Below are 26620 nucleotides of genomic sequence, written 5' to 3' on the forward strand. Positions count from 1 at the left end.
ACTTGTGTCTTCTTTTCTTTACCATGAAATTGTTGCTTGAATTATCCTGACATACAGAGAAATTCAGGCCACTCCATCCTATTGCTGGCCATCATCACCATCATGTAGCACGTGTTTATGTCCATGGATAACCCGTGAGGGCGGAGCTTTCGCCGCTCGATCGCTGATCCCAGTAGAGCGAAGTAACACCGCCCACTTCGGCTACGCCGAGGTGCAAAGCATGAGTTGCGCAATTGTAGCTAGCCAGTAGCATTACCCAGCTAGCCTCAAATTTTACGAGCAGTCAGGATGGATGGCAGCGAGGGGTGAGTGATGAGTGAGGTCTCTGAAGGAAGTTATGCATATTTGAGAGAGGACACGAGGGTGTTTGTTTGAGCATGCACGTTCATCAGCCATGCAGCAAATTAAACATTATCCAATACGAATGCTAGGCTAACGAGCTAGCCTACACTCACTTGCACCAAGCTTCAGTTTGTTGTCTTGTAGCTACCCTTTGTTGTTTGCCCGTGGTGACTCTTTTTAAAGTGTCACGGATGCATGGTAGGTTAAACTAGGAGTTTACGTTTTCTAATATTAAATCGCAAATTGCCCAGGTAAATAACCGAGATTATGGCTTTCAAAATATCCATTGTTTTGCTAACTTTTAGCATGCTACTCTCCCATTCAGCTGCACTTAAATAAACTGGCCAATTCTTACTTTTCAAATGATAAAGTTGCTATGTGTCAAATTGGTACAACTACTGCATGTTTTTTCTCAGCGGTCACTACATGCGTCAACAAAGAAAACATCAACATATTTAAAGTCAAGGTGAAACTTCAGAATATGCAGTGATTTGTTTTTCCTGCGTGTAAGGTTTTAACCATAGATAGTAAATAGGTTTTAACCTGCAGCCCAACTCAACTGTGATGCACTGCCTCCGCCACATGCACTGTATCATCACACCAATAAGACAGAACTAGTAGCACGTCTTGGCTACACTGCTGTTTACACGTGACCAGATTCACGGTTATGTTCATTTTTGGAATTGATAAACACAGACGGATATCAAGCCTTTAATCGTGTTTCAGAATATATATTTTATTCAGAACTTCAATAATATATAGAGTTATGTGGCCTTAGATATTTCACTCATAACCAATCTCATCCATTTATAATCAAATCATTTTGTAATTGGCATATGGATTTAAGAGATATTGGACATGCTTAACATAAGGTGATAAAACTATTGATGTGATACTTTTATTCTTTTACTAGATTAAAAACTACAGAGTGAGCAAACAACACAAACAAAATCCATCCGAGTATAAAATGTAATGCTGGAATAATACTGCATCTCATGAACACAGATTTTCTGTTGAATTAAGTAGGACCCAGAAGATTCATGTGTAGTAAGTAAAGGGGATGTTCTGTTTTTTGTGCTACCCTTTAAGGATGGAGGTGGAGGGCTGGGACGCCAGTCTGGAGGAAGAGCTGGGAGTTTCTCTGGACGAGCTGAAGAAGTGGATCGAAGAAGCCGTGGAGCAAAGCGAGGTGGTGCAGAAGAAAAAGGCTCAGCTGACAGAGCTCCAGCAAAGGGTGGAGCAGAAGGAAGAAGAGAAGGCCAAGACTGAGATGCTTCTAAAGGATGCCAGCCAGTAAGTAGACATTAATGTTTCCATAAAGCCTCTAGAGTTGTGTTTTGTTTTTAGTCTGTATATCTCTTTTCGGCTTCAGTGTTTATTATTTAAATTAATCTCTCTAGCATGGGTATTATTATGTTTCCTCATCTGTTTGAAAGATTTGAGGCAGTGTGAGGGTTTATTATCTCACGGTGGAGATAACCCTGAAAACACACACATGTATGATGTCGACTACTGTTCAGGGGCCGTGTTCACAAAACATTTGAAGGGTAACACAAGTCCAGTGATCTCAGTGGAAGCACCGACTGAATAAACCACTAAAGTTAATAAAACAATATATATATTTTTTCATCAGGTCCATGTTGGAGTGTGAGAAACTGGTGAGGGCCACTTACCAGGAGTACGGCCTGGTTTACCGCGAAAGCAGCTCAGAGGACGAGGGGGGCGGAGGAAGCATGGTTTCCTCTGAGGTCATCGAGATAGACGATGACGAGGACGACGATGTGATTGCGGTGGGCTGTCGTAAGTCGCTCTCTCCTGAGAACAGCTACAAGCTGAAAACGACATGAAAACATTGGGGTTATTCAATATCTTTTTCTCCTGTGTTCTTCATCATGTTTCAGTTGTTCCTCCTAAGAAGATGGTCACTCCAGGCAAAAATCCAGTGGTGAGAACAACCAAAGAACTTAATGATATTGATCTGTTATTGTACATGTGGGCTGGTATGAGGGAGATGCATTACATGTGTTGAATGATTTTTGTGTTATTTCTCTAAAGCTCTATAACAAATAAGTTATCAACCATGTTTGTTGTTTTGGACTAAATAAATATCTCCAGAATCATGTAATGGACCTTTGTTGGATCTATTTACACTACTATACTGTACATTAAACAACTGCATATTAACTCAAATGTAAAAAACAACAAAATTAATAACGTGAGGTTCAATGCATTGATCGCAGTGTGCGGTACATGTTGATGTGTTGCATTGTACTGAGCAATGCATCCTTACTGAGAATTTAGTCAAATAGACCAAATTATGACACATACTTTGCTCTAATGTACTAGACAGGCCAGGACAACTCCATTGGTATGTGATTCAATGTATGCAGATAGTGACAAACTTATTTGTTTTGTCAGGCAAAAGACGCCTTTGCTGCTTTACAGAAAACCTCCCAGCAGGTGCAGAAGTTGGTCCAAATAGTCACCAGGCCGTCCCCTGGTGCCACATTGCTCCGATCTCCAGCGCAGTTTTCATCCCAGTCAGGTTTGCACACATACTTCCATTGGTAACGTTACATGCATCACACACCTTTGTCAAAGGATCATATCATTGGATAACTAACCCTCACCTACCCTGCAGGTATTCAGGGTTCAGTGCCAGCAGTGTTTGTATCCGGGGTTCCTTCGCAGTCCATGACCCAGCCAAACCCAAACTTGAAAGAAGATGAGGTCAAGGTGGGGATGAGCATTCTGGGGAAAAAACGCACCAAGACCTGGCACAGAGGCAGCCTTGTCGCTGTCAACCCCGCAGGTGAATTTACAGAACATTTTGCTGTGCTTTTAAGTTTCCCATTGTTTTTATTATAAGTATTCTGTTCTTGCATTTTCCCGAACTGATATATGTTCATACAACACACCCTCTGTCACTATATTCTATGTACAGAACACGGTTTGTTCAAGTACAAAGTGAAGTTTGACAAAGGAAAGAGTCTGCTGTCTGGAAACCATGTGGCGTTCGATTATAACCCCACCCTGGAGAGTCTGTACGTCGGGGCTCGTGTAGTCGCCAAGTATAAGGACGGCAACCTGGTGTGGCTATATGCTGGAGTAGTGGCAGAGATGCCCAGCAATAAGAACCGTATGAGGTGGGTGGACAAGGCTAAAGAGTGGGGGAACCGAGTTAGGGGATACTGATTGCATGTGCTTATGTGTTGATTTTTAAAGCTATGTCATCAACTGTCTGTTTGAGGACAATATAAATATTTGAGAGTTAAAAGTTATGTAGTGAGAAGGACTTTTTACACTTTTAAAAAATATATCAGTGCTCACTGATGGACAAACTATGTAATAGAGACAGTACTGATACTGCAAATATTGATACTGTTTATGAAAAGTGAATCAGTCAGGCTCTAGCTAATATCTTTTTCTGTCTGTGTTTCAGATTTTTGATCTTCTTCGATGATGGCTATGCTTCATATGTGACGCTACCTGAGCTCTACCCTGTTTGCAGACCATGTAAGAGCCCATTTCTCAATTTATCTCCTTCTGCACCTGTAATCTTAAAAACTCATTAAGCTGTGAAATGAGTTGGTTAAATTCAAGTGGTTTCAGTCTTTTGGGAGCCAATTTGTGGTAAGACTGAATCAAATCGTTGTGTTGATTAATTGCGATTGTTCTTGTTCACACAGTAAAGCACACCTGGGAGGATATTGAGGATGCGTCGTGTCGAGACTTCATCGAGGAGTACATCACTGCGTATCCCAGCAGGCCTATGGTGCTGCTAAAGGTTGGACAGATCATCAAGACTGAGTGGGAGGGCACCTGGTGGAGGAGCAAAGTGGAGGAAGTGGATGGAAGCTTGGTCAAGATCCTCTTTTTGGTATGTCGGTGTAAAAAAATTAGAATACAACATTCAGTTAGACAAGCTGTGAAAAAGAACAGAAGGGCCTTGCTCATTGCTGGTGTGTCCACATCAATCACAATAACTATGCCGGTTAGTTGTGATTTTAACTTAGTAAACTTCTTGTGTTGGTTTGTGCTGATCAGGATGACAAGAGGAGCGAGTGGATATACAGAGGCTCTACCAGGTTGGAGCCAATGTTCAACCTGAAGATGACCACTGCCAACACACATGAGAAGAAGCTAGCTGGCATGCAGAGGTCACGACCTAACATGGGTAATGCACCTGCATGTTGACAAAGAGTATTGCTCTGTCTGCACTTGCAATTATTCATCAACTAAATAACTTATTTGTCTGGTGAAAGCCATGAGTTGACACCGTCATCGATGTTTGCTTTTTAGTCGTTTTAATTTCCACGTCATTTCTTGCTGTCCATTGCCACCTCCAGGGGTGATGAGGAGTAAAGGGCCAGTTGTTCAATACACCAGTGACGGACCTCTCGGATCGTCTCCCGTCAAAACACAGCAGGCTCCACCCAGCCAGCCTTCACAGACACCACAACAAACATCACCACGTCCTCAACCCCCACAACCACCACAGCCCCAAGCAACCCAACCCATTCAACAAAGCCCTCAACCCCCACCACCTCCACAACCTCCACGTGTTGAGTGAGTGATGCTTACTCAACATAGCAGTAACACAACTAAAAATATTTCTCTTTTGTTTAAAGGTGTATACTTTGCAAAACAAAGTTCATTTACCTCTTTTTCTTTAACCTTTAAGAACAATCTCTAGCATGCAACCAAATAACCTGAGCATGGTCTTCTCACAGTTAGCATCAATTGATTCTTACTCGGGCAGGGCAGCAAAACAAGCTAAAACACAAGCATTGACATACTATCAGTTTTTGAAGCAAACAGTTGCATATTTGCACATTTAACAGACATAAAAAAAGCATTTATTTGGAGTTGTGTATGAGTTTACCGGAAGGATACCAGTATGATATTTATTATTTTAGCCGCACCAGCTCATGATGGAAATCAAAAGCCATTAAAAGCTTCAGTTTGATGCTTTTTAATGAAAAAAAAAATTATTACTGGAGCTTTAATCTTAGACAATTAAAGAGGATGCAGCGACTTTTAATATTGATTGATACGTCTCCTCTGTGTCTTCAAGCAATAAACATCAGATGGCAAAGAAGAGCACGTCTCCGTTTGTCCCCGGGGTGGGAGGCACTCACGCCTCCAAAGTCATGCAATCACTCTCCTCCAGTCCCAGCAACCTGCCTGGGTGAGTCCACCTTATTCTTCTGTCTAATAAGTTGCAACTTGTTAGACATGCACTGTTGAAAGTGATCTCATTCTTACACAAGAGGTTTTAAAATTGTTAAAATCACTTTTTTCTCTTTGTCCTTTGTTTTTCACTCCAAAGTATGAGGATATTGAATGTCCAAAACACTGCTTCGCCGACATTCATGTCGTATCAGAGGCAGCTCGCCCCGGGCCCCCCTCCTATTACCCACACCATGGCCACCATCCCACATCAGCCGTCATACCGCGCCCCCACAGACCGCATCTTCTACCTGGCACACACCTGTCAGCCCGCATGTCTGAACCGTGTCCGACCTGCAAGGCAAGACTTCCACCGAGGAAAGAATCCCCTCCTCACACCTCTACTGTACGACTTCAGACGCATGACTGGACGACGTAAAGTCAACCGCAAGGTACATTCGAAGGGACAGAGGAAGGGAGCATTGGATATATACTGTATATACAGTCATGGACAAAAGTGTTGGCACCCCTGGAATTCTGTCAGATAACTCTCACCCAGAAAATGATTGCAATAACAACTGCTTTGGCATTAATATTTCTATTACATTTGTTTCCGACTGAAAAACGCAAAAAAGAAAATACAAAAATGCCAAGTCGGATACAATTTTACACACAACTCAAAGAATGTGCCGGACAAAAGTGTTGGCACCCTGAACTTAATACTTGGTTGCACAACCTTTAGAAAATAATAACAGAAAACAATGGCTTCCTGTATCCATCAATACGCTTTCTATACCTCTCCACTGGATTTTGGACCATTCATACTAATAAACACATTGATGTCTTTTACCAAAGAAATTATATCCAATTTGGCTTTTTGTCTATTTCGCTTTTATGTTTTTTCATTGAAAACAATTAATGACATAAACATATTAATGCCAAAACATTTATACTTGCAAACATTTTCTGGGAGAAGCAGTGCATTACCTGACAAAATTCCAGGAGTGGCAACACTTTTTTCCATGACTATATATAGGGCACTTAGTTACTTTTATTTGCCTTCGTGTATCCCTAACATCCTTGCATTTCAACTCAATTGTAAAACTCTTGTCTTCTCCATGTCCGCCCCTCAGATGTCCTTCCACGTGATCTACAAGGCTCCATGTGGGCTTTGCCTGCGTAACATGGCAGAGATCCAGTACTACCTCTTCCAGACCCGCTGTGACTTTATATTCTTAGAGATGTTCTGTCTCGACCCCTACGTGCTGGTGGACCGGCCCTTCCAGCCACAGAGGCCATTTTATTACATTCCCGACATCACTAAGGGGAAGGAGGACATCCCACTGTCCTGCGTCAACGAGATCGATAACACCCCGCCTCCTAAAGTAGCATACAGTAAGAATAACATTGGGATAATAACAAAGGAGAGATTCGTCAGAGCGTGTTCCAGGAGCAGCCACTTATTTTACACATCAAAGAGATTTTACAGGTCTCCGAGTAATGCAGCATATTTGGGAAAAATCGTTTGAAGCATTTTGTCGCTCCACTGTGTGAAGTTTATAAATTGCTTCAAGTGGGAAGTTTTACATTAAAGAAAATCTGAGGGTGAAGGGAGACCTCTGAACCCACGCTCCTCTATACTGCTTGACGCTAGCAGCTCGAGGTTACATTAGCTGCTACTACCATGACACCCACATCTCAGACCAAACAGTTGACGGTCGAGTTGCATTGTGGGAAATATGGGTGTCAGGTTTACATATCAAAGATGACCATTCAATTTATTTATTTTTGATCTCTATGATTTCTTAATTTTGCTTTAAGTGTCGAGAGAGCAATTCTTGGAAGCCTTTACATTCCCGCCTTTCTAGTTCACATACTGTACACTGCAGGTGTTATGTGTAAAAATGCATAGATAGAATAAATACAAAATAATAACCTATTCATGCAGCTGCCTTTATCTTTATCTTACCTTCTATGAAATATCCCAGTGGATTAAACCATTGCAAAATATTAATAGATCTGCCTCTCCTCTCTTCAAGGTAAAGAGCGTATTCCTGAGGATGGAGTATACATCAACTCCAGTTCAGACTTCCTGGTCGGGTGTGATTGCACAGACGGCTGTCGAGACAAGTCAGCCAAATTCCTCACCCTATGGTTTTTGACATTTCTACTCGCATTGTGTCAATATTGTGAACTCATGTCCTTGTGTCTTCATTGCAGGTCCAAATGCTCATGCCACCAGCTGACTCTTCAGGCTACAGGTTGTACACCGGGGGCACAGATCAACCCAACTGCTGGATTTTTGCACAAACGATTAGAGGAATGCCTTCCCACAGGGTCAGACATTACACACACACACACACACACACACACACACACACACACACACACACACACACACACACACACACACACACACACACACACACACACACACACACACACACACACACACACACACACACACACAAACACACAAACACACACACACACACACACACACACACACACACACACACACATTGTACTTGACAGAAAGAGGGATACACTCTCAGCCCTCATTACATTTACATTTATAATAAGATAAAAAGTCATAATCTATCCACTTCCCTGATGGATTGCTCTTTCTCTCTCAGGATCTACGAGTGTAATAAGCGGTGCAAATGCTGTTCTCAGCAGTGCACCAACCGGCTGGTGCAGCACGGCCTGCAGGTGCGTCTCCAGCTCTTCAAGACTCAGAACAAAGGCTGGGGCATCCGCTGTTTGGATGACGTGGCCAAGGGCTCTTTTGTCTGCATTTATGCCGGTGAGAAAAGGGAACAGATTTATAAGAATGGTTTTGTAAGGTCAGACGTGATAGACAACAGGCAGACATCATCATCAGTTTAATCCTTACAAATACAACTGCAGACTTGACTTCAAAGTCAAAGTTTTTCTTCTTCTCTTCTTTTTTCTTCCACTTAACCAGGTAAAATCTTGACGGATGACTTTGCCGACAAGGAAGGTCTAGAGATGGGGGACGAGTATTTTGCTAATCTGGACCACATAGAGAGTGTGGAGAACTTCAAAGAGGGCTATGAGAGTGAAGCTCACTGTTCAGACAGTGAGGGAAGCGGTGTGGACATGTCCAGGATAAAAATCCAACCATCTAAGATGGTTTCAGCTAACCCTGTTGGGCGCCCGCCCAAGAAGGGTGAGTCCAGATCCAAAGGATAGACCTGGTTAGGTTCTCTGCAGTTTCCAAGCAGTCTCCTCTTGGTCCGGCGGACATTTTATCTTCCTTCTTCTCCACATTTGACACGTTATTCTTTTTTCTGCCACAGCCAAAAGTCCAAGCACCTCGGGGGACAGCAATGATGACGACGACAAGGACTCAAAGAGTGAAGATGAAAGTGACTCTTCAGACGACACGTTTGTGAAGGAGAATTACTTCAGCTCCAGCTCTGTGTGGAGGAGTTACACCACACGTGGTCAGGTCAAGGGCACAAAGGAAGGTCAGTTGGTGGCATCTTTCCAGGAGGTTTATTTTATTAGGTCTATTTTTCCGCTCTGCTAATATTTGTGAGTCCAAAAGTGGTTTGCAGCATTTCTTCACAAGCCTCTCTTGCTTTCTGCCCCAGGGAGTCAGGACAGTAAAGATGGGCTGAATGATGAAGAGCAGCCACCCTCTATGCCAGAGGAGACGGGGAAAAGCAAAGTGGCTTCCTGGCTAACCAACCAGGGGGAGAAAAAGGTTAGTCCAGGGGAGATTGAGAAAGAATAATGTTTGATGGAACGGAGCTTTTTGTACACAGCGCTTTTAAAGCTTGTACAGAAATAAAGGTTTAATCCTACTGCTTCTGCTCTTAAGAACTCTCGTCTTTGATTTATTATATTTTGTAAGACAATAAATAGTAAAAGGTGGCTTTTATTTAAGTGGATTTTGTATTATGATGTGATTGATACAACCTTTCCTTCCCTGTTTTCAATCTTAGGAATCCGGAGAGGGCACAAGGTTCGTTGGAATCATCAAAATATGCTCAAATAGATACTTTGTTCAATATTTAGTATTAAGCAATCTTTCAGCAACTCTGTGATCAATAATGTTACATAAAGTTAATGCTGTCAACAATCAATTTTGTGTTTCTTGCAGTCTAGTGAGGTCAGATACCGGGAGGAAACAGGATGTGATGACTCTCTCCGACAGTGACGATGTTCAAACCATCAGCTCTGGATCTGACGACCACAAGTCCAAACAGAAAGTCATCCCGGGTGAGGAGGAAGGAAGGGAGTAAATAAGAAAATATTTGAATTTACACCACACTCATAATGATAGCATTTGTTTTTTTCACTTTCCAGTCATTTTCTTTTTTCTTGTCCCCGTTGTTGCTGTTTTTGCTCAGGTGTGACTAAGAAGCAGGTAGCAGTGAAATCTACTCGCGGCTTCGCCCTGAAGGGCAGCCACGGGATGATGGTGAAATCCAGTGCCCCTGGAGGCGGGGGAGGGTCGGCAGGTCAGGGAGGAAAAACAGGACAGCAGGGACAAACTGGAGGAGGCGGGGACAAGACTCCCCAAAACACCCGCCTGTTCTTTGACGGTGAAGAGTCCTGCTATATCATTGATGCCAAGCTGGAAGGAAACCTTGGGCGATACCTCAATGTGAGTGTGTGATGCACAGGGTCTCAGTTTGTATCTATGTGATGTCACCTCAATTCTGTTTCCTATGTGTTTATCATATTTTGTAATCTCTTGTCTACCTTTCCTATTACAGCACAGCTGTAGCCCAAACCTTTTTGTCCAGAATGTGTTTGTGGACACACATGACTTGCGGTTTCCCTGGGTGGCGTTCTTTGCTAGCAAGTAAGTTTTAAACCAAATTTAACACAAGTCATAGATGTTTTTGTCAATCTCAGAATGATTCCAGGCTACACAGGGTGTGACAATGTGAAAGAGGTCGCTCTTAGAGATTAATCCCTTGATTTAAGTTTGTTTAGCTTTCACTGGAACTTCACTGTTTTGATTCAGTCTCCGGCTGTTCGAAGCATGAACATCTGTGATGCTAATAAAATGCCAAAACTAGGGCTGTCAGATTAACGCGTTAATTTCGATTAATTAATCACAGAAAAATTATCTAAAATCACTAGACAGCCCTAGCCAAAACACTGCACAGTGACTAATAATACTATGAAATAGAATGAGAAATATATTTTATGAAGAATGACAGGTAAACAGTTCACTCTGGTTAAAGCTGTTACTGTTGCTTACAACCAGAAAGTTGCCGACAACAGTGATCACAGTGTTACAAGTGATGGGAAGCTTAACTGCTTTCTTTACACAATAAAACAATACAATAAACTCCAGCTATTAATCTTTCCAGGAGACCTCAGTTACTAGTATGCACTTGTTGAATTTTAAGTGAATGTATTGATAAGCTCTTGCCCTGGCACTCACTTGCCTGCTTGCGTCCCTGTGCAGGCGGATTCGGGCCGGCACAGAGCTGACCTGGGACTACAACTACGAGGTGGGCAGCGTGGAAGGGAAGGTGCTGCTCTGCTGCTGCGGCTCCACTGAGTGCAGAGGAAGACTGCTGTGATCTCCAACCATCATGGTCTCATTCACTCTTTCTGCTGTATCCATAGGAAACTATAGACAAGCCTCTTCAACACTGTTACTTTGTATTTTTCGTTTTTTTTTTTTAAGTTCAACTGATGATTTTATTACAGATGTTATTTTATATTTTCATTTTATCCATAAAGCATTTCTTTACATCTGAATAAAATCACATTTTCTTTAATGAACCAAAGTTTCCTGCATTTGCTGTTTTTGTGAAGCAACAAGGCCATCAAAAGTACAATTTCAAGGTGAACCAGTTTATTATTATGGGAAAACATTGTGAATAAAACTAAATGCAAGAATTCAGACTGCAATAGTAAATGCATTATTTAGTTTTAAACCATGTTCACTACAGCACTGATAACTAATTAAATGTTGCACAAGCATTTTCTGTAACTTGCCAAAATAAAACGATCGCAAAAATAAGTAACTAACACAACATAGAAATAACTAAATATAGAAATATACTACATTTGTAATATATAAAAGTTTGCAACAAAACACTATCAATTATACAGAAAACCGCGATGTAATACTGAAATAATTACAATTCATTAATATATACATTTTCTATTGTATTAAAATGTACTACAGCAGGGCTGTACGCTTATTTTTTAAAGTGGTAGCACTGGTGCTAGCAAGCAAAAAAAATCAGTAGCACAAAAATAAATTTGGTAGCACACAAAGTATGATCGAAAACTTGCATAACCTTAACCCTTGCATTTCGCTCTAATTACCTTTGAGCATGTCATCTTGGTCTCATTTGAGATTCTCAATTAATATTATTTCCTAGTGTGTGCAGTAATAATTGTAGAAAAATTAATAGGGGTGCACTGATTGCAATTTAGACAAAATAATCTAACCTGCCAATTGCAATTTGGCAGGCTGTCGCACTAGTTAGGGTTGCCACCTTGGATTTAGGAAAAAAAGGGACACTTGAATGTTTGGGGCGGAGGGCTCGGCCATTATTAGGCTACCAGTTCAGACTGACCAGTGTAATGACCTATAATAACCATACACACCTACAGTGCTTTTTACAGTATAGGCTGGGAGACTGAGGTGGGTGGGGACCCTGGACCTTGTAGGGGGGCCCCGGAAGAAAAAAATGCAACCTTTTAAAGTAAAATTCATCAATCTGGTGCACTTTGAGAATAATATTGCATGCAACCATGCCCAGGGGCCCAAGGGCTCGGGGGGGGGGGGGGCCTAAGCCAGAAATACTGATAGTAACTTTAAATGTTGCATTGTCAAAGAGCTCAGTCACTCATGTCAATAACAGGGTCCAACAAGGAATAGCCTAAATATAAGGAAATAAATCATCATGGCCCCAACTAGGTGACAAATAGAAAAGCAAGTGCAAAACAAAAGCATTATTAGCTCTGTCTAAGGGGCTTCATGAGGGACAGCTAAGCCCCCCACACACAAACAGGAATAAGCTTGCTATGTGTAAATTCTATACTGTTCATGAAAAGTAGCTTTCCACCCTGTATATATTGCAATGGGCCCCTCCATCATATAACATGAGTCTGCAGACCAATCTACTGTACTGTTTTCACAGTTGCAGAGTAAAGAGTGCCTGTTTAAGAAAAATAATGTTCCTTCTGCAGCTCAAGATTTGATTAAAATGTTCCTCTGCTCTGATGCATTTAACTTTAAAACGGTACAAAGAGTCTGGGCCCATTATCTCATAATCCGTCTATGAACCAACTGGTTTCCACAATCTTTTTTATTTTCGCGGGCAGCATGCACAAGCATTATTTATAAAAAAAAAAAAAAAAAAAAAAAAAAAAAAGTGTGGGGCCCCACACAGGGTCTTGAAACGGGCCCCGAGATCGTTAAGACCGCCCCTGCCCGCCCGCCTCTCCGATGCAATAGCGGGCGCAACAAACTCCTCGGCCCGTGTGAGACGGCCTTAACTACTGAACGAAGGAAGGAAATCAAATGAGGTTTTGGCATTTTCCCCAAAAAACGGGTCACAGCTGGTGAAAAAAAGAGAACAATTCTGGGAAAAACGGGACGGGTGGCAACACTAGCACGAGTGCGATTGGAGTTGTATTCATCATCGCACGTGATCAATTTCAGTAGCAAATGCGATCAAAACTGTCGCACTGTACAGCCCTGTACAGGTAGGCCCACATTATCTGCTTGTAACTATGGAACAAAGACCGCACTTTACTTTCGCTAACCAATCAGCTTCATCCAAAAAGTAAACAATCCGATATCTCATCTTCTATCAAAAGCCGACAAGATCCCCATTTGACGCAGCAGTGATTTATCAGCCATTTGATCGATTTTTCGATTTTCTTTGCAAAGATGTTTTACTACCCCACAGTCTTAAAACGTCACACTGGATGTTTCTCTACAATCTGGTGAGTAAAAAGGTTTTCTGACCATTTTAATCGATGTATAGTTGAAGGCTAACTCCAGTGAAGTGAAGTTTTTTTCATCTGGGACCGGGTCTTACCGGTTGTGGAGGGAGTTTTTCGAAGTTTTATTTGAGCCAAAACAGCTAAACAACTCAAAAATTAATCCAGAGGTTTTAACAGTTAGATGTACTTTTGAGTTTCAAAGTAAAAGTAGCAACTAAGCAGCATTTTAATGTTGAAGTCACCTTCGGTAGAGTTTCTTTTTTTGTGTGTAATTTATAATCTTATTATATATATATATATATATATATATATATATATATATATATATATATATATATATATATATATATATATATATATATATATATATATATATATATATATATATATATATATATATATATATATATATATTCTCTCCATCTGCACAGTTACTGTTCTGAATAGTGCAATCATCCCCACTGAAATGTAGTTAATCAGAATAAAATTCCTCCAAGTGTCTCCATTGTCTCTTTACTTAGTATTCACAAAGGCTACTACTTATGGCTACTACACACAATTACAACTACACACACTTCTGGAGCGTGACCGGTTCAAAGAAGAAAAAGAAAAAAATTAGTGCAGGTGCATTGGAGGCACAGTAAACAAATATCTGGCAACAGAGAGGCTGTAGCCAAAACAACACATCGGTCCCCTTTGAAGTCCCCCAAAGAACAGCTTTGAAGATAAGGTCAAAGGTTTCATTATAAGGAAAAGAGAGGGAACGAAGTACAAGCTCTAAGTTTATTAATATGCAGCAGGAATTTTGCATGAAAAAATGTACAGATGTTCCACCATATCAGTGTTCAGCAATATGAATCGAATCAATGACAGAAGTCTATTTGATTAAACCTTATGAGACGAGGTGTAGGCCTTCTTAATTTGCCTCATGCGGTGCTCCCTTGCCTTATCACACCCTGCATACAACCATGTAACAACATGGTTATGTCGTAATTTTTATGAGCAAAATTTAAAAAATACAACAAAATAAATGGCAACAAAAAGGGCACAAGGCAAAAACATCTCAATTTAAAATCAGTTTTAATTTGCAAACGTATTAAGAGCAAGAGTTGCCAGCCACCGTCCTGTGCCTCAGACAGGAAGCCTGAAAGAATGTGTGCGGTTGCGGGTTTAGTTGCACCAGACCAACCAACAGCCAGCTGATTGCCGTCATTACTTTTTGCTGGTATACAGTTGCCTGCTGAGGTTGTAGCCTTCTCAAAATTAATTTTGCTTTTGGACCCCGATACATAAACTATGAAACAACATTATCATATAAACACCCTGTGCCCATTTCAGGCTTGTTGCTACCAGAGGCATCAGAATCACTCGCCGGGATTTCCTAAAAGTCAGCGTGACGAGCACCTGGTGAGAAGTTATTTACTATTCGTTGTTGCATATTTAAAATGGGCTAATGTTTGATCTGTGAAGTTACAATAAATGCCGATTGCCCGTACAGCGATGACATCATGAACTACGTGTTGGAGCAGGTGCCGCCACCTCGGCCTGGTCTGCCGCGACCTCGCTTCTCCCTCTACCTCTCCTCCCAGCTGCAGTATGGCGTGGTGGTCGTCTTCCACCGGCAGTGTGCCATTTTCTTGGGTAAGAAAACATTAACAGACTATTAGACAAATGACATGCTGAGGCAAGTGCAATGGTTCACAACCTTTGTTTCCTTCCAGAGGAACTCCAGTCCGTTTTGGGAAAGCTGGCCAAACCGGGCATGTCCCAGAACATTGATCTGGATGACTCCAGCAGGTGACAGCAGATGCTTAAAAGTGCTCAGAGGAACTTTCAGTTTGTCTTAATTTTTGCACCCCCTTTGGACAAAAGCGGTAGTGTTTTTACTGTGCCAGCTGTTGTTCCTGGGTGAGTGTAGCCATGACAAAGGAATTAAGAAAAACGATTAAAAAAAGCATTTTCTGCACTGATGGTCTCAGAAAAAAATTAGACAAATATTAAATTAATTATTATTAAAAAGTTCCCTATTAAAAAGGTGCTACCCCCGCTGTATCACCTTTAACGTTTCACACATTTGCCTGCGCCAAAGCTTACAAACAAACACCTAATAACTTGTGTTTTTTCCACTTTTGTTTCTTGCTGTTGGGGTTTCCTGTTATTTGGCACAGACAAGCTGTGGACTTCCCTGATGCACTGAGTCTCCTAGAGGAGACAGAAGGAGCTCCAGACCCTTTATTCGGAATCATGCAAATGCAGGATGCCATGCCCAGTCCTAATTCACTGATACAGGTAGGTACACAAATGCAAAAGTAGGGAAATGCAAAACCCTAGCAGATATTTGTATACGAAGTCGAAGCTGGAAATGCATTAAAATATTTGTATTAATAAATGAAGTTTCATCTGTATGTTCTGTGTCTCTCAGATTGGTCAGGAGCGTTGGGTGACAGAAAGCTCTCCTCAGCATCCAGAAGTGCCCAGTTCAGCAGCAGCAGCAGCAGAAAGCGGTGAGAGGACTTGATGTCCTGTAATGAATTGTACATTTACCAACTCTTAAGGGCATTGGGTCTTTACAGCGGCATAATTAAACTCTTGGACTGTTCAAATGAAGTCAGCCAGACAATTTAATAAATATATTAAATGCATAAAATAAAGAGCAATAAGAAACAACCTCATAATGTTCAGTATTAACAGAATGAAAAGCCAAACAATTAAGATTTTTGTACAGGACAGACTTTTAAAAATCATGAACCTTTACTTCAAATGTGAAAATTGAAAATCAACATGTTTCTATTGATTAATAAATCTTCAACACATTCGTGCAGTATCTCAATTTATTAGATTATGAGTAAGGTTTGCTTTTACATCAGTTATCTCTGACCAATTAAGGATTGAATGTTTGTTCTGTTTTAGTTCATACTGATACACATTTGAAACATTAGACCAAATAATGTCAACTAGTGCTCTCCTACTTACTGGCTTTTTTTCCCCCATTTCCAATTTATCATTGGACGTTGGAAATGCCGATTGAGGACTCTACATTCCAGTGCAACAGAACACACAAAGCCTGTCCTCAACTTTAATAAATATCAGCCGCGCTGCTTACCAGGAAAACATAGGGAGAGCATTGGCAGAAGAGAGCCGTAATAGTGGCTTTTTTATTAATGTCACAAATATTTTTCCTCCCTCTCTGCAGGCATAACTGCATCTCCAGAATCAATTACTCTGAGGGAGAGGGAGCCTGTCACTATCCCTATCGCAGAGGTAACAGCTGGCAGAAGAAGCTCGTTTTCCCAAATGGTCCCCACTATACCATTCATCTATTCTTCCCTCTTCCTCTTTTCTCTCGGCTAGTTTGAAGGCGTGGAGCTTGAATATCAGCATCCAGACACTATTGACCTACTCATGGCCCAAACAGATTACTTTCCAGAAGGTGTGTGTGTGATTAAAAAAAAATGAAGGAGCTCCATACTCTGAGACAAAGGTAAAAAAGGAAGGAAGTGAGAAGGTTACTGTATGTTTTTTTAACCCTTTTTCTAACAGGAGAAGAGGAAATACCAGGAGAAGATGTGATCCCAGGAGAGTTGGAGATGGAGAGGGAACGGGAGGAAGACCGGGAGAGAGACAGAACCAAAGAGCTCACCGCCTCCACCATTGAGTAATAATCATCAAATCAAGATGCATGCATCAGCAGCACGCCGACCCACACGAGTGCACACTCTTACCTGTGTTTTTACCTTTGTCAGATCACAGACAGCAACCCAATTAAAGGAAGACGCCGTGTTGTTGTTTCTGGAAGAGTCAGTGGAGCCGCCTGGACCCCCCGCGGACCAGCTCACCCCTGTCTCCGGACCCGCCCTCCCGTCCACCCCACCATCCCCTCACAGGGGACGGGAGAGAGCACAGTTAGAGCAGGTGCCAGCATTTGGGTGGTTTTTTCCATGAGTCTGATACTATTACTAAAAATTATTATGAGTTATATTTTAATAACAATAATAACTTTGTCGGAGTTCGAGGTTGTGAAAAATCCCCCATTATGTTTCAATAATGATACAATGAGTTATATTTGTATTCATAGGAAAGAGCACATTTATAGAACAGTTTTATATCTAGTGTTAGTATTAACACCTTTTCAGTTTAAATTGAACATAACAACAAGACACAAAAAAGGCACAGATTTAAAAAGTTAAAACAACACAATAAAAATAAGGCTTATATTGATGAAGAACTTAGAACTATAACATAATATATGAAGGCCCAGGAGGATAAGCACCAACTAAAGGGATTTTTCATAACATGGCTTAACAGGTGGAAAGTTTGACTTCCCCCACACCCCTCTCTAACACTCAGGACTCGCCTTCTTCTCAGCGTGCTTCTCCAGTGGTGAGGAGGAGGAGGAGGAAGAGGCAGCTGATCTTCTTCGACCCGGAGACACAGATCCCCTACGAGGAGCACCAGCAGCGGTTAGAGGACCCTCATGTTGAGACCCGGCCTATGGTTCTCCCCACGCCACCTTCTCAAAGGATGCCCTCTGCTGCTGAGCTGCTCAACAACCCATGCACCTGTCAGTATCACACCTCTGCTCTGCTCACACTAACATCGGGGGTTTAATACCCAACTTCACATCTGCAAAAGATGTGCCACTAAACTTTATATATGGATACGGATGGCAAGAAGAAAGACAGAGGAACTTTTGACATATCTTGATGAGAAAGGGGCACAGATTTAAACCAAACAAATGAATTCCATTTAACATGCTCTAGTTTCGAGGTACCTGGTTTTGTTAGTACTGGCTCACTATCACACCCTCATGACTTGACTGGGGGATACAGTCCTTAGGAGAGGTCCATTCAGGAAACATAGAATGAAAACACTTCTGTGGGTGAAAGAAAAGCTGACATACTGTATCTTAAATTAGTCACTGTGCATATGGAGCTGTGGTAAACAACAGACAAGTCTTTGAGGACAGATCTAATAGTTATTTATATATTTATTTATTTATTGTGTGGCTCTCTATGAAGGATTAATCCTCCTAGTGGTAATAATTTGTGACACCTTTTTAAAGTAACTCTTTCAGATATTTGACCTCAGCTAGCTTGCTGTTAAGCAGATACAATGTTTACCGTGTAGTTTAGCATGTAAGCAAGCTAGCATTTGCTCATTAGCAATGATGGGAATTGCATCATTCATCGGTCATACACCAAAGTACTGGGTAAAAAGACACCACAAGCATTCCCATTACCCATACACTTTAAAGCTATTTCTTTCTGCCTTGCAGTCTTGCCTGAAGATGTGCTGAATCTATGGAAAGAGCTAGCGACCATCAAGCCCATCTCAGACTTGGATCTGGTGGCCGGGGAGAGAGGGCAAGAGTCCACCGACTCCGAAAAGGAAAGGGACCGTGAGATGGTGGAGGTGGCCCAAAGAGAGGAGGGGGGACTGGAACTCAGCTCTAAGGAGGTGTGGAAGCAAGTTTGTTTATTTGTGGGACTCTGATCTGGATACCTGGGTAAATTGATCGTCTGTGTGTGTGTGTGTGTGTGTGTGTGTGTGTGTGTGTGTGTGTGTGTGTGTGTGTGTGTGTGTGTGTGTGTGTGTGTGTGTGTGTGTGTGAACACAGGTCCCTAGAGATTTGCGAGAATCAGAGATGCACGCTATTTCAGGTAAACCTAGTGTAAAAAAACAAAATACTTACTGCTCTACTTTAAATTCTGTTATCAGCTTGTTTGTGTTTATCTGGGAGTGAAATTTTTGTGTTTCCACTGATGTTGCATTCAACACAAGCTACTGTGGTTTGTGCATTGCCCTCCCCGGGGTTGGGCTGGGGTCAGAGATCTGGGTGAGGCATGTGTCACTTATGGTTAAGTGTTAGAGCCAGCCTGCAGGGAATAAATATAAAGCAATACAGATATCCTTTAAGTGTGTGTGTGTGGGTGTGCGTGCTTGTACAGCCCATAGTTCAATTCTACTGGAGAGCTCTGACCAAAGGGACATGCCCCCTGTGATCACACCCGAGAGAGAAGGGTAGGTTAAAAAGAAATGAGACATGAAACGTTTGTTTGAGTGCAGTCATGGTTAAACTCTAGTGTATGTGTGTGTGTGTGTGTTGTCAGGTCCCCTACCCCTGCCCAGTCTGTTGCTACACTGCAGGACATCCCAGAGGCCGACGAGATGCAGGAAGCAGCTCTGTCTCCAGGGTAATAACAGCGGATGCAATTCCGTTACAAATCAGAAGAAAGTCAGAGCTCAGAAGTTAGCTCTATGATCATGTGCTGAAGTGTCTGTGTGTGTGTGTGTGTGTAGGCGTGCGGGCGTGCGTGTGCGTAGGCAGCTGCTGGAGTCGGCCGAGTCCGAGGATACACCAGTGTTTTTTCATTCTCTCCTGCCGCCAGACGCCAACCGGCGATATGTCAGCAACATTTTTCAGAGGCTCCTTGGTGAGTGCGTCAGTTTCAGCTCTCCCCCTAATCATCGCCATCACTCATGTTGGAAGTGTGTTAATGTTACAGGAACCACGCCATAGAAAGCCTGTAATCAATCATCTAAAATCTAGATTATTCAACAAATTGTTGCTCTGTCTTGTGATTTTGTGTTCAGCTGATCCATCACCAATTGAAGGCTTTAAACTGGACGTTTGTGTCTTGTCTGTAGTGCCTTTATCTGCAGGGGAGATACGCGTGGAGCAGCACGAGCATTACGGCGACATATTGATTTTGCCGGGACCTAAACTAGAAGAGTGGCTTCTCACTTTGTGACGTGTTAACGCGGCCACTGGAGTCCCCACGAGGCCTCCAGAACAAGCATCATTGTTCAGTCTGACAGAAGATCATTCAGCTGTTTCTGACATTCCCTGTGTTGACTTTTAGTATTAATACACTGAAAACAGTCAGGGAAGTCAAATGTTTTGTTGCTGATCACTTTGGTCTATCCAGTTGACATGTTTGAAATATTTTAAGCTTTTAAAAACATTTGACCTGCTGTTTTTTTATGATAACTTTTACCAAAAGCATCATTTTTTTAAAGAAATTTTATGAAATTTCATATGAAATTTTTTACTGTTTTTATTGTTATGATGTATTTTTTTTCGAAGACTGAATTCATGTGATTCGGCTATGTTTAAAAAAAATTAAAAAGCACTTCTCGGTTCAGGAAATGTGTCCCCTTGAACGTGAACTTCCAAATAAAAGCTTTAATAAAGCTCTGTGGGGTTTATTTTTGTAAAGAAAGCATGCGGTGTCTATTGAAAGGTATCTGCAGCATGCCGAGACAGGACAGGTGTGGCAAAACATATTGCAGGGGTTAAGGAGGTGTGAGGAAGGAGAGGGAGTGAGTCCACTGAAACCAGATCTCTCCTCCTTTTGCTCCCCCTCGCCACATCTTGATTCTCCTCTGAGAAACTTTCTTAGGGGGCTGTGACCAAAGTTTATTATTAGCGTGTGTCTCAGCTCTCTCTCTCTCTCTCCTCCTGTCTCTTCGTATCATTTCTGTCTGCTACTTTCTGTTTTTGTCAAGTACTTCAGCTTCCTGCTTCACTTTCTTGTCTTGTCTCCCCGTCGCTTCTGGTTTTCGCTGACAACACTGCAGGCTATTTTTTCCTTTGTTAAAGCTGTGCTCCTGTTTTTCTGTGCCTTCATATTGTATGGTCCTGTCCTGTGTTTTTTCTTCCCTCCAACGACTCCTCATAGTCTTCCTTTTTTCTGCTGCTTCACCTCCCTCACCTTACTACAACCAGCCTCCGCCCTCTGCTCTTCCACTCATCCATTCTCCTCTGTGAGGAGTAGCTCTGCCCTCTTGTGTGATGGGAAAGACAGAGCTGTACTCTTTCTTTAAGGGCTTTCTGGACTGTGTTTGCCTCTGCCTCTCTGTGAGTATCTCTGTTTTTTCTGTGCATGCCTCCGCCGTGTTCTTGCATCTGTTTCTCTTTACAGATAATCCTGTCAGCTCTGCATCATGGTCGACCTCCGAGCTAAAAATCCTCTGAGCATTGTGGTCATTTTCTCTTTAAGCTGCTGGGTCTTCTAACAACAAACAGTCTGTCTGTGTTTGGTTTTTAATGCGTCACTTGCTTTTGTGCCCAGTGTATTCTGTGTCCCGCAGTTAATGTCTCCTCAGGACATGCTGGGCTTCTGATATTAATAACGGGCTCAGAATGTGGATAGAAATAGAGCCTCAGCTCCTCCAAAGAGGCCAGAAGTCTTATGACATTTCTTATTAACCTCCTTTAAAACAAACTTGGGTCATTAGGATAGACCTTATGTACAAGAATTCTGGAGGGTTGTTTTTTCTTTAATCTTTCTTTAAAAGTCTGCAGTTTAAAAGAAACAGATTAAATGAATGCCCTTCAGTGCAGTTATGATTTACTATGTGTGTGTGTGTGTGATTGTCTTCATGTAAGTTTGAATGCATCAGTCTGAGACGGGGGTAAAACCAGCTGATGACCTTTGCCCTTTAAGACCCACAGGTCACATGTCACTCACTCTGTCTCTGGCTTCAGTTGACAAGTGAAGGAAGAGACCGATACAGGCTGTTCTCCGATTTTTCTTATTTTTTTCTTATTTTCCACCTGCAGAAGTGGAAGAATAACCCACAACTTGTACCTATAGTAAGAGTAGCAGTAGCACAGTTTAGAATAACTCATAAATCATACATGTTCATCACTTAAATGTTGATGTTATTAATGGTGGTAAAAGCTAAGTTCTACCATTGTATATACTTGGTCACCAAGGGATCCATAACGTTTTTATATTATTAATCTTAATATGCAAAAGAAAAAAACCAATGTTAACAAACAAATGAGTGGATTACAAAGTACAATATTTGCCGCTGAAATGGAGTGGAGTAGTAGTATATTAAGTAGCAGACAATAGAAATAATTACTTGAAGAACAGAAAAATGCACTCTCAAGTACAGTACTGAAGTACTTAGTTTCCACCACATGTCATAAATCTGTTTGACTTTTCTCCAGCGGAGCAGTGATGAGACTGCGGGCAACAGTGGGAGGGATACTGAGAACGGCCACCTCATCTACCAAAGTGGGGACGTCCTGGAGGACAGATGTAGGTATCAGTTCAGTGGAAAGTCTCTGCAGCTTTTGTATGAAAACAGACAAACAAAAAAGCACCTCATTCCTTCTTACAGATGAGATAGTGGACACTTTAGGTGAGGGAACCTTTGGGAAGGTGGTGCAATGTTTGGACCACAGCAGGTAACTGTTCTTCATCTCACAATGAAAGTCAGACCAATCTGCTGTTGTTACTTTTTATAACACAGCGTTTTCCCCACACAGAGGAGGAAGTCGACTTGCTCTGAAGATCATTAAGAACTTGGAGAAATACAGAGATGCAGCCAAACTGGAGATCAATGTCCTGGAGAAGATCGGCGAGACAGATCCAGACAAAAAACAGTGAGTAATTTATGATACATTTTCTGGATGACGTTACTTTTTAATGTCTTATACCTATTATTTCATTTATGTTTGTTTCTTCTCCCATCAGTCACTGTGTGCAGATGCTGGACTGGTTTGACTACTACGGCCACGTGTGCATCTCCTTCGAGCTGCTGTCTCTCAGCACCTTTGACTTCTTGAAAGCGAACAACTTTCTGCCTTATCCTATTCACCAGATCAGAAACATGGCCCACCAGATCTGCAACGCTGTCAGCTGTGAGTCCAATACGCAGCGTGCTTAATCTGGATCAACGTCAGTGATGACAATAGACACGTTATACACAGCTGTCCCATTCATGCAATGGCAAACAGGCCAGGTACTGTAGATATTCAGAGTGTGGGAACTTCCTACCTGGGAAGTGTTACCTGAAGTGTTTGTGTTATACATCAACGTAGCCTAGACTAAGGTGATTACAGTTATAGATGAATCTACAGATTCTTTTTAATTTATAAAATTGGAAAAACATGACAAAATAAATTTCCCAAAGCAAAGCAGAAGTATGTGTCTTAAAATTGCGTTTTGAGAGGTATGTTCAGTTGAAATATTTACATATCCTTTATTCAAACCAGCAGAAGTACTCTTGATGAATGAACTAGACTGAGCTACAAAGCTAACCAATTTTGTAATAATCGGACACTCAAGAGTTCTATTAAACCAATAATTCAGAAGTCTTGATTTATAGTATTTCCCACTGTCTTTTCCCACTGAAGTTTATCCCCCCCCTGTCCCCCACAAATATATCATGACTGTTTAACTGAAACCTCAACCAGTCAACAAATGGGCTCTCTCCTGATAAACCTCTACCCCCCCCCCCCCCTCTCTACTGCAGTTCTCCATGACAACAAGGTAACTCACACTGACCTGAAGCCCGAGAACATCCTCTTTGTCAACTCAGAATACTCCCTCGTATACAACACTGAGAAGGTTAGAAACAACTGTAGGGGCGATGGCAGTTTTGTATTTTTAAAATTCTCAATAAAATGAAAAATTATGTAGCTTCATATTTGCCTTAAAGGTGCAGTGTGTAATATGACATCATCAAGAAAGTTCTACAAAGTTCTAGAATGCAACACTCCCTGGGTAACCCCACCCCTTTTGAATAATAACAGAAGCTACAGTGGCCTTCAAGGACAAGAACAATTCTACATTTTAAACAATGCACCTGATGACATTCCAACTATGACACTTTCAAGATGGCGGCACTAGGCCTTGGTCCAAAATATGCAGAAATATGGACATATATGAGACCCTTTCTAAGGGAAAAAATAATATTTCAAAACATTTTTTTCAGCTATTATGCACTAAATTAAATGTACTTATGGATATTATAATTACTTTCTACAAAATCTGCTAGGAAATAAAACCCAAAATTCTACACACTGCAGGTTTAATGTTCCTCTTCCTTTCCTTTAGAATAGTTGTGTTTGCACACAGTTATAATCATAAGCGTCAGTATAGTGCTGTGGTGGCCTGAATTTTTTTCATAACTGATAGAAATTATGGCCAAAACAAAACTTAACAAAACACATTCAAGGTGATCAACTAGAATGGTCTATTAATTGATGATGTAAAGTTCAGAAACCTTTCACATTGGTCTGTCTTTCTCCTTTTTAGAAATGCAACGAGAGGAGAATAAATGACACCACAGTGCGGCTGGTTGACTTCGGCAGCGCCACCTTTGACCACGAACACCACTCCGCCATCATCTCCACACGCCACTACCGAGCTCCTGAGGTTATACTGGGTAAGCTTTGGTTGAATTGCACTAGTCAGTCAGTCAGTCACGTTTTAAAATTTTTCGAAGATCTGGTCCCCCTTTCTATCTTTTTTCGCAGACTTGGGTTGGAGTCACCCTTGTGATGTGTGGAGCATTGGCTGCATCCTGTTTGAATACTACGAAGGCTTCACACTCTTCCAGGTCACATGTTTTTTAACTCTGGTGAAATACCAGCATGGTGAAACGTGGAGGATTTTTGATCTCAATGACACGGTCTTGACTTGTGCATGTGTGCTCACTTGTAGACTCATGACAATAAGGAGCACCTTGCTATGATGGAGAGAATACAGGGACCAGTTCCTCAGAGGATGATCCAAAGGAGCAGGTAACACACTCCTCCTGTACACTGCCACTTTCACATAACACACACACACACAGACACAGACACACACACACACACACACACACACACACACACACACACACACACACACACACACACACACACACACACACACACACACACACACACACACACACACGCAAACAACCGGCTTACCTTTATAGTATAGGATAACTTTTCTTGGCAGAAAGCAGAAGTATTTCTACCGTGGACGTCTCGACTGGAACGAGTCCTCCAAGGCCGGACGCTATGTGAAAGCAAAGTGCAAACCATTAAGGGTGAGCTGAGGCAGGTTGCAAATCATTATCTCAGTTCATTTACTCTTTTTAAACAACACGTGTCTCTCTTAACCTTGTGTCTTTTCCAGAAGAACCTGTTGTCACACGGATCAGAACACCATAACTTTTTCTATCTCTTGGAGAGGATGCTGGAGTACGAGGCCTCAAAACGCATCTCTCTTTCCTCCGCACTGACTCAGCCCTTCTTCCTGCTACTCCAACAGCCACGGAGGGCTTCAAAAGTTTTGAGGAACAGCTGTAATATGAGCAGATGACCCTGGATAAGCCCCCGTGAGGACCATAGAGGCGGGTTTGCAAGTTTACAGTTCTCAAGTACAAATGGTGTATAAGGTAAACAACATTTCAGTCAGGAGAGACTAATTATAAGAAGGCCTTGATGAGAGAATTGAGTGTGTACTCTATATAGAGTGCACAACAGGAATGTTTGAGGAAATACTGTATTTGAGGAGATTTTGGCAAATTGACCCTATAGTGATTTCATCATTGTAATCGGGGTAATCATGCCATTAGCCCAACAGGATAGAGTCTAGACAATTAGCTGGAAATTGGGATTGATGTGATGTGAAGTGGGATTCCTAATGAGCTCAGGGGAAGGACCCATTAAAGGATTGGGTTACAAAGGTAGGCTAACTTTAAGGGAAATGCAAACATCCTCAATCATCTGATTGAGTTTTAAATGGGAGAGAAAAAAGTCTTAAAGGTCACATATTATGCTAAATGCACTTTTTAAATGTGTTCTAACATATCCATGGGTCCACGGTGTGCCTAGAGACTGCCAAAATATAAAAAAGAATAACAATCTCTCCTTTTCTCACTCTCCCCCTTTCTGAAACCCCCACCCCTCCCCCCAATATACTCCAGTCAGAATTCTCGCCGACTATAACGTCACAGTCGGCACAGCCACATCCCCATATTTTCTTTATATGTCCATGCTTCCCCCCCCAACATTAGTAACCAGAAACTTCCACCGTGCAGTATTCTATGATAACTCCCCTCCCCCCCATTTCTTATTGGTCCACGGCCCCGAGATCCTCTGGAAAATTTTCCAAGCGACAGCCATGTTGTTTTCCTCGCTAAGCGACAAGATGCCCTTAGTGCAGCAAACCATGCAGAGTGTTGCATAAACCAACACAGAAGCATTCTGCTCATAATCCACTAATTTATCTTAATCACAGCAGTCTTAATAATGCCGCGTTTATAACGAGACAAAGCTTAGGGAACTACTTGTGTAGTAATTCCATCTGTGAAACTAAAAGGAATCTCCTCAATGGTTGTTTGCCTG

The 26620-nt window shown here is 41.7% G+C and overlaps 3 protein-coding genes across 3 annotated transcripts; all 3 read left to right on the plus strand.

Annotated features, from left to right (window-relative positions):
- Window positions 1–231: 231 nt before the first annotated feature.
- Window positions 232–11277, plus strand: setdb1b (SET domain bifurcated histone lysine methyltransferase 1b). Its single transcript, XM_080038821.1, has 25 exons — window positions 232–305; window positions 1432–1635; window positions 1976–2142; window positions 2244–2287; window positions 2761–2887; window positions 2984–3154; window positions 3287–3488; window positions 3785–3858; window positions 4032–4222; window positions 4390–4519; window positions 4692–4911; window positions 5420–5533; window positions 5675–5966; window positions 6648–6909; window positions 7554–7644; window positions 7735–7851; window positions 8151–8320; window positions 8483–8707; window positions 8838–9008; window positions 9135–9247; window positions 9489–9508; window positions 9647–9765; window positions 9897–10153; window positions 10266–10354; window positions 10970–11277. The coding sequence occupies exons 1-25, from the start codon at window positions 289–291 to the stop codon at window positions 11085–11087; spliced, it is 3705 nt and encodes a 1234-aa protein (XP_079894947.1). The 5' UTR covers window positions 232–288; the 3' UTR covers window positions 11088–11277.
- A 2143-nt stretch (window positions 11278–13420) lies between these two features.
- LOC307259644 (meiotic recombination protein REC8 homolog) lies at window positions 13421–20228 on the plus strand (the record flags this gene model as incomplete). Its single annotated transcript, XM_080039586.1, has 17 exons — window positions 13421–13476; window positions 14815–14883; window positions 14975–15117; window positions 15198–15273; window positions 15645–15765; window positions 15899–15980; window positions 16670–16737; window positions 16828–16906; window positions 17017–17131; window positions 17220–17388; window positions 17824–18037; window positions 18752–18945; window positions 19258–19312; window positions 19425–19497; window positions 19587–19670; window positions 19777–19910; window positions 20071–20228. The coding sequence occupies 17 exons, from the start codon at window positions 13421–13423 to the stop codon at window positions 20226–20228; spliced, it is 1890 nt and encodes a 629-aa protein (XP_079895712.1).
- Window positions 20229–21271: 1043 nt separating this feature from the next.
- clk2b (CDC-like kinase 2b) lies at window positions 21272–25710 on the plus strand (the record flags this gene model as incomplete). The annotated part of the gene is made up of 11 exons (XM_080039031.1): window positions 21272–21337; window positions 22439–22529; window positions 22612–22678; window positions 22760–22876; window positions 22968–23134; window positions 23749–23843; window positions 24534–24663; window positions 24755–24837; window positions 24942–25021; window positions 25227–25317; window positions 25407–25710. 11 exons carry the CDS (start codon window positions 21272–21274, stop codon window positions 25590–25592), a joined length of 1173 nt encoding a protein of 390 aa, XP_079895157.1. The 3' UTR covers window positions 25593–25710.
- Between the last annotated feature and the right edge of the window lie 910 nt (window positions 25711–26620).

Source organism: Ammodytes marinus (assembly GCF_949987685.1).
Source record: "Ammodytes marinus genome assembly, chromosome: 13".
NCBI lineage: Eukaryota > Metazoa > Chordata > Actinopteri > Uranoscopiformes > Ammodytidae > Ammodytes > Ammodytes marinus.